The sequence below is a fragment of the Caretta caretta genome, chromosome 10, assembly GCF_965140235.1.
Source record: "Caretta caretta isolate rCarCar2 chromosome 10, rCarCar1.hap1, whole genome shotgun sequence".
In the NCBI taxonomy this organism is placed as follows: Eukaryota; Metazoa; Chordata; order Testudines; family Cheloniidae; genus Caretta; species Caretta caretta.
Genome location: NC_134215.1, coordinates 5,583,119 through 5,591,163, shown reverse-complemented (window position 1 = coordinate 5,591,163; position 8,045 = coordinate 5,583,119). Strand labels below are relative to the sequence as shown.

At 46.9% G+C, this 8,045-nt stretch overlaps 1 protein-coding gene across 1 annotated transcript; it reads right to left on the bottom strand.

The window, feature by feature from the left end:
- Nucleotides 1-469: 469 nt before the first annotated feature.
- On the bottom strand, nt 470-7,270 carry SOX8 (SRY-box transcription factor 8). Its single transcript, XM_048866658.2, has 3 exons — nt 6,822-7,270; nt 3,855-4,093; nt 470-2,766 (listed from the first exon to the last, which is right to left on the bottom strand). The coding sequence occupies exons 1-3, from the start codon at nt 7,253-7,255 to the stop codon at nt 2,033-2,035; spliced, it is 1,407 nt and encodes a 468-aa protein (XP_048722615.1). The 5' UTR covers nt 7,256-7,270; the 3' UTR covers nt 470-2,032.
- Between the last annotated feature and the right edge of the window lie 775 nt (nt 7,271-8,045).

Here is an 8,045-nt window from a genome sequence, read left to right as displayed (position 1 = left end):
GTAACTGTTTTAATGACTGTATTTAAAAAAACCACTAAATGCAACATATAATTTTGTTGCTGTCGTAATTAAGAGGTATTTACAAGAGCTCACCAGCCAGACAACAGAATCTGTTACTCTTTAAAATTCTTATATACTATGTAGAACAAAATGACCTTGGTTTACAACCAGGATATTCAATCCTGAAAATCTTTACTCATGTGAGTATTTCCACTGAAACCCTTTATGATTCTGTACAAAAAAGGTTTACTCAATTGAGTAAAGATTTCCAGACTCAGCCCCAGCTTCTCTAAATGCTGGTAAAGTGGTGGTAGGAGGGGGGGAGGGAGGTTTATGAAAGCAACAAGAAATTCCCTGGTCAATGTTGTTTCACTTTAACTGCAGTTAAATCAGTTCTTTCTCTAGTGTTGTTTTCTGAGTCTTTTAAGCGCACAGAATTTTTTTAATATAATGAAAACACAACATGTGGTTGATAAAAAGCAATTTTTTTAATTTTATCAAACTGATCTGTACAAAAGTTAGCATTGCTTAGTCAGAAGCTAGTGAACAGAACAAGTAACAGCTGAAGTCTTCAAACTTTATACAGAAAAATAGATTGCATAAAAATGAGTTTTCTGTAACTTCCCCCACCCCCACATCCCCAAAAGGAAATATGCAAAAAATACTTTTAGAAAAAAGAGTAGGAAACATAGAAAAGGTAAAAAGAAGATAACCTCTGAAATGTGTTTAAGATTTACAAAGTTTTTAAAGGCACAAGTTACCATAAAATAGATGGTTATTATATGCTCAGCATACAATGGAAGAAGTAGAAATATATCAATGAAATATTAGTCTAAACCTAAGTACCTAAAAAAATTTAGTGGAGGTTTTAGTTTCACAGCTTGATGGATGACATCTGGTCCCTAGAAGCCAAAATTAAAGTGGAACTCAGTCCATAATTTCTCATTAAATTACACCTTTCTATAAACTAGCCTTGGTTCTGAAAGTGTACAAAGATTCAGTGATGCCTTCAAATCCAATTTAATATCTTGAAAGCAGCTGGCAAGGAAAATCCCCGCTGTCCTGGTCCTTTTTCCAATCATTCAGCTGTTGAATTTAATTAGTAACTTTTGCACCAAGCCCATAACTGCTTCCCCACCCCCCCTTCCTTTTATTGTTTTAGATTTGTGTGTCAATTTCACATTCATGACTGGTTGCCTGTGACATACTGATTATTTCAGCCTCTCTCTCAAACACAATTCTGCAGTGGTTAAAAAATATACTCAGGCCACCATTTTATTGGATCGTCTCCACTATTTTTTTATGCTTCCCTCTGCCCCATCTTTAAATTTTTTTAAAATTCTACTTTTTGCACAAAAATTACTTCATTAATTAAAAAGACAAAATAAAACAGAACATAAATACATATTAAACAGATTTCCAAAAAAACAAAAACAAAACAAAAATCCCCAACACCCAAACACTTTTAAGCTTCCAAAAAACAAAAATGAATGTTAACTACAGCCAAACCTTGCTTAGAAGAACTCTTGACTAAAACACACACCTCAGACATTTAATTGGTTGGTCCTAGCCGACTCTGATATGTTCCCACAAGATCGTTATATGTAATAGCTGAATTTTTTTGTATATATTAATTGGTCCTAGTGAGTTCTTGCCTCCAAGGTTGGTCCGTATCTCACATTGCAATAGACCCTTAAAGTCTTGTACATCTTTTTTCCATTTTTGCACTCAGACGTTCAAAAACTAGTAAGTTCGCTTCAGTCCTCACAGAGGAGTCAAATCGTTTTGTCCTTCATTTATTCAAAAGGAATTTTCCGTCCGTTAGGTTTTGTTTTCATTAAAGAAAAATAGAACTCTGTCTTTTAAAAGTTTGGAGATTTCGAAGCAAGCGGACATCCAGTCACAATGAATAGAGTTCCCAGTGGCTCAGCAGGCACTTAGGGAATTGCCACAGCACTCCACTTTGTTTTTCCTTCATTCCTTCATTAGTGCATATAGTTTTGGGAAGACCCCCTCAGACTCCTTCCGTCCTCTAAGGCCTCGTCAGGGTTGTGTAGACAGGCTGGTCCCAGTTAGCAGTGGGGCTGTGAGCGGGAGGGATGGACAAGCCGTTCAGAATGGGTGTGGCGTAGGGGCGCCGTGAGGAATGGAAATACGGATACTGGTAAATGCTGGAGGGATACCCGGAGTAAGGGTTGTAGTAATTAGAACTCTGGAGGTCTGTGTAGTCGCACTGCGAGCTGGAGAAAGAGGCAGCCGCTGTGGCGGTGGAAGCCGTGGTGGCACAAGCCTGTGCGCTATAGGAACCATAGTCGGAGTGAGTTGGAGACCCATGGGATTGGTCGCTGTAATGACTTGGGCTGAGTTGCTCCGTTTTGATGTGTGGTCTCTGCTGGCTGGTTTCATTTAAAGTAGGGGACACTGAGGATGGGCTTTTGTGAGTCCAGACTTGGGCTGCTCCACTGCCACCGTTGGCTGAATGGGAATAGGAAGGGCCGTAAGACCCTGCTGAGGAGTTCTGCCCGTGGTCAGCCGGCATGGCGGAATGGCCATTCAGGGGCAAGTACTGGTCAAGCTCACGCACGTCAAAGGTCTCCATGTTAATGACCTCACTGCTCAGTTCCGAGATGTCCACGTTGCTGAAGTCTATGTTCTGGCGGCCGCTCTCCACTAGGCGGCGCCCCTCGTGTTTCAGCTCTTGCTTGCTCCCATGATGAAGATCCGTTTTAGGGGTGGTAGGAGGGGTGGGCGGTCCATGAGTTTGCCCTAAAGACAAAAGCACATTTTTAAAATTAAAGGATTTGATGGATATTTGGGGGCGGGAGAGGGGAGGGGACAGGCAGTTTAGCATCTTTTAGCTATTTAGAAACTCAAACACTGGATCTTTAAATAAAACATTGTATCAAGAAAACACGTTAAAAGATGGGCAGATGTCACCACAGCGAGTGAGCCAGATCCTCAGTGGATATAAACTGGCTTCAGTGGCACTATGTTGATTAACACTAGCTGCAGATTACTTCTGCACTGGACTCCGCAGCCACTGAGCCCAAGTTTAATACTTCTGTGGGGTTACTGCAGAAGTACTCCATGAACTCTTTGGAGAGGCAATGACGTCTAAAACTAAATTCCTCGACCAGAAAGTGCAACTGAGTTTCACGTCAATGGAAATGGTTCAGACTTTCTTTACAAGGCAGTAAATGAAACTCTTATTCTGTATGTAAAAACCCATATGAGTGCAAACTTCAAGAGAAGGGAGCGGGGGAGGAAAATCTTGCAGACAAGGTTCATAAGAGAGAGAACAAACACGTCTGAAATTACAGGACATTAGCAATACTTTTGGAATCTATCAACACTAAAAGTTTGCCAATTCAAAGCTCCACTTCAGAATCCAGAAGGGATGGGATGAGATTAGTTGTCTTGATCTCTAGGGCTTTTTCTTGAGGCATCTTCAAAGTTACCAACTAATAATTAACTCTGATTATATCTGTTAAATCTCCCCTCCCCCCGCTGATACGTTAGTGACAGTTTGAAAATAGAGATTTATTTATTTTCTAATAAATAGGATTCAGCCCTGTCTATGGATGTTCTTACATCACACACATCACCAAGGTATCTGGGACCTTCCACTGTCTTCAAGGGAACTGCTCAGAGTATCACACTGTAAGGTCCCAATCCTGCACACACAAGCAGGCTTCCAAGGGCTACTTGCAGTAAAGCGTGTGTGGAAGTGTTATCAGGGCTAGCCCTGAAGGCAGGAGTTTTCCCTTTTGTTTATTATAGAACCTGACTGTTCTCCTGGGATAATAAATCTTTGCAAGTTTCAAGAAGACTCAGTAAGAATCCAGACTCCTTACCTGTGTGATCATTGTGATGGTGAGAATCTCCTACACCTCCTAGCCCGGTGTCTGCTTTGTAGATCTGGCTCCCTCCATGATGGCTGAGCTCCGCTCCTGAATCAGAATCGCTCTGGCCAGCTTTTACACTTTTCCTCCTCCGGGGCTGGTATTTATAATCCGGATGATCCTTCTTGTGCTGAACCCGGAGCCTCTCAGCTTCTTCCACAAAGGGACGTTTTTCATTTTCACTTAACAAACTGTTTTATATTTTAAGAGGAAAAAGAAACAGTAAGTTACATGTTGCTTAAAAAGCAAAACTACAAATGTCTATCATGTTTTCAAACATTTCTATCTCTAGCTTACATGCATTGATTCAGCAAACCAAAAAATTAAGTCACAAAATAAAGTTTTCACTTGTAATAAATTACAATTTGTTTTACTTGTTGCATGTATTGCAAATAGCTAAAAAGCTGTTAAAGCACCTACTCTGGATATTGCTAACAGGGGAAAATGCTGTTTTTTATTTTAAATTTAATTCCACATCCTGCTCCTAAATATTCTTGCTATATTTCACATGTAAAGCATGCTGCACTAATATAACTTAATCATTTCTGATCATCTCCAGTTCTGTTTGAGTGGTTGTTGCTTGCGAAGAACCAATCAATATAAATGAGACTATTTCATTTAAAGTTTTTATTTCCTCTGGAGCTCCTATTTGAAAACTTCCTGCCGATTACCCAAACCATAGTTGTTTAATGTAGGAATACTGCTCATCAGAACAAATGCAGGATGTTTCACTTTGTGTGTAATCGTAAAGAACTAATTTTTTTTTTTAAATCTATGCTGGACATAAAGAAAAAGCTTATATATAGTCTGACTTGCCAAAGGCACCATTTGAAAGCGTTAAAAAAATTTCTCACCTAGATGTTTTCCAGTAAACTATTAGTACTAGACAAATAAAGTTAAACATAAAATGAATGTTGAGTATAAATACATTTGTGTTGGAAGAACAAAAAAAGCTGAAGAAAACAGCCGTCTATTAAAAATGATATAAAAAGCTATAATTGCATTACATAATTCATTGTAAAGTTGGTTAAATACACAAACGAGCAAGACAAATATTACAAAAAAGCCACTGTGAAGTTACGGCTAAAAAACCCCAAACATTTCCTTGTAGTAGAAATACAATCAGAGAATCCACCCATGGAGAAAGTTGGAGAAGGAAAAGGAGCAAGTATTTAATTATGATGCTGGGCGCCAAGAAGAATCCTGCACCCACTTTCTTTTAACAGTCCTTTCATTGCTCTGGACTGCAGTGAATTCGACCATAAGGCAGCCACATGAAGCACCCAGTTCATTCATTAGCAATCAGCTCTGCCGAAGAGAGACTCGGAGTCTAACGGCTGGAAGTTTGAGAGCGTACTACAACGCAACCATCACAGCCATGCCCTTCAATGGGGAACAATCCACCCCAGCTTTGGCCATTCCTGTCGAATAAGATTGAATTTGGTTTGTCTGTTCATGTCACTAGTCTCATCCACAGATAGGAATACTCAGAAAGTCCAGTCCTACTCCCACAGGAGGATGTGGCAAAACTCTCATTGACTTTGATAGGCGCAGGACAGCAAAACTCTCACTTATTTAAACAGGAGCAGGACTGGGCCCATGCTTCATTCAAGCAAAAATCTCAGTGGCGCCTTAAAGAGTTAGGCATTTTATTAGTATTTTGTAAGAGGGCCCAGAACCTGAATGATGGATTTATCATTTGCTCTGTGCTACACGTTGAGCCTAATCGCGATGGGTTCATTTTCAATTGTCTGAAGTTTCACAAGAATGTTTTGGTCAGGGGAAGAAACTTACAAAAGACAATTCCCTACAGCAACCCTCTTTTTCGGGGGTCCACAGCTTGAGAGATCTGTGCCCCCCCCCCCCCCAGGTCCAGCCTGAAAAATTCCACCAGAATCTAACCTTCCGGACTCGTCTACAACGAGCAGAACTACTGGTGCTCTTTGCCAGGATATGTCCCCCCCACTATTACTGAAGAAAGCTATAGGTCCAATTGTTCAGGAACAAGGTAGCTGCAGGTAACTTTGGCCCCTTGAGTTCTTGGGACAGTCCCTCTATCTTGTCTTTGTACTAATACAGACAATTCCCCCCTGCTGCACAAAACAGGGACTAAACCCTTCCTCTAAAGTGCAAACATGGTAACTCAGCCCCGCTGAGCAGTCCGGAGAGCAGTGAGCTCCTATATTAACATCCCACAGGTCCTTAGTTAGGGACTCTCCATTCACGTCCCATTCTCTGGCTTTCTTCAAGGATTACAGCTGGCCAAGCGTCTCCAAAAAAAGGACGAGGTAGAAGCCCCCTCTTCTGAGACTTTCCTAACTAGTTTGACCTCAGCCCCTTATTAATCCTAGGGGGACAACTGTGCCCTGCAGTAGAGATGAACTCCTGGGGCCTCTGCATCTTAAGCTTCTATCATTCCAGAGTAAAGGGGTCTAAGGATCGCCCACTAGACTCTTGTGTCTGATCCCCACACCCCACGCAGCGTGGTGCTGTGAAAAACTACTCCAGGCAAGAAGTGTTGAGGAGGGTGCGTGCATGGTGCATGTGTGTGGGCACAGTCTGCGTGTGTCCGGACAGGGTGTGGGTGCGACAGGCATCATGCATGTAGCATGTAGCAGGCAGGGTGGCACGCGTGCGCGTCGCATGTGGTGCACGAGCCCTTGTTGGAGGCATGTGTGTTGTTTGTGATGCTCAGGTGCCGGGGGCCCGCGCGTGCAAGCCGCGCCCGGGCCATATGTGGCGCCCGTTTGCACAAGGCATGCTGTATGCCGCGTGTGGGGCCGAGGCGCCCGGTGCGTGTGCAAGCCGTGGGTGCGATGCAGGCTCCCGCCCGGAGCGCAGCTGGCGGAGCCGGACCCCGCAGGGGTCCCTTCGCCCCGGCTCTCCCCAGCCCCAGCCCCAGCCCGGCCCCCCACTCACCGCCAGAGCTTGCCCAGGGTCTTGCTGAGCTCGGCGTTGTGCAGATGCGGGTACTGGTCGGCCAGCTTCCTGCGGGCGGCCTGCGCCCACACCATGAAGGCGTTCATGGGCCGCTTGACGTGGGGTTTGGCCTTGAGCGATCCGTTGCCCCGCACGGGCATGGGCACCAGGCTCCAGTCGTAGCCCTTCAGCACCTGCGACACGGCGTCCCGGATGCAGGCGGGGAAGCGCTCGTCCACCTCGGCCGGCTCCCCCTTGGGGCCGGCGGGCGGGCGCGGGGCGGGGGCCGGCGGGGCGCAGCCCAGCCCCTCCGAGCCGGCGGGGGACAGGGGCGAGTCGGAGTCCGAGTCCACGTGGGACATGGAGCTGGCGGTGCCCGCCGGGCTGCAGGGCGGCTCCAGGGCTTTGTCGTGCTCCTCGGTCATGGTGAGCATGGGTGGGGGCGGGCGGCGGGGCTGCGCCGGGCGGCGGGGGGGGGGACCCAGGGCAGGGGCGGCGCTGCAGGCTGGGACCCCGCCCGCGGGCACCGAAAGGGGCCACAGAACAGCCGCGGGGTCCCCGTCCCGGCGCGGGGCGCCTCCCCGGGATGCGGCAGCGCCGGCCAGATGCGCCCCAGATGCGCCCGCCGCTGCCGCCCGCTCTCTGCCTCTGTCCGCGCCGCGGCTGCCCCGGCGCGCTCCGCTCCTCTGCGAGCCTCCGGCCCCCGGCCACAAGTTTCTTTAAGCCGAGGGCGAGCGGCCCCGCCTACCGCCCCCGGCCCGATTGGTGGGACGGGGCCGTTGGCATCTGCATCCCTCGCCCCGCCCCCTCCGCTCTTAAAGCGAGCGCGTCCCCCTGTCGCCTTTATTACGGTTTGCCTTTCAGAGCCCCACGTGAGAGCTCGGGGCCGTGGGCTCCCCTGCGCGCGTCCGGCTGGCTTTTTAGGAAGGGAATGAGCACCCCCCCCCCACCCCCGTGTCAAGCGAGTGGCGGGTTGGCTGGTGTGCGGCTCCTTTTTGCTGCAGGAGGAGCACGCTCGCCTGCGGAGGTTTCGAAGAATGTCTTGATTTTGGGGAGAGGAGGGTAGAGATAGGAAGTGGCTGGTTCGATTCGTTTTAGTTCTTTGCATCCACACTGAGCGGTAGTTTCAGGGGCAAAGGCTCGGAATGCTGCAGGCTGGTTTAGCACCCTGCGCCTCCAGAAAGCAGGGTCCCCCTCTGCTCCTCAGTGGCTGAAATTGGCATT

Coding starts and splice junctions, on each gene's coding strand:
- SOX8 (XM_048866658.2), bottom strand. CDS start 7,255: ATGCTCACCATGACCGAGGAGCACGACAAAGCCCTGGAGCCGCCCTGC. Junction 4,094..6,821: donor ACCCTGGGCAAGCTCTGGCG/GTGAGTGGGGGG, acceptor AATATAAAACAG/TTTGTTAAGTGAAAATGAAA. Junction 2,767..3,854: donor CCATCACAATGATCACACAG/GTAAGGAGTCTG, acceptor TTTTGTCTTTAG/GGCAAACTCATGGACCGCCC.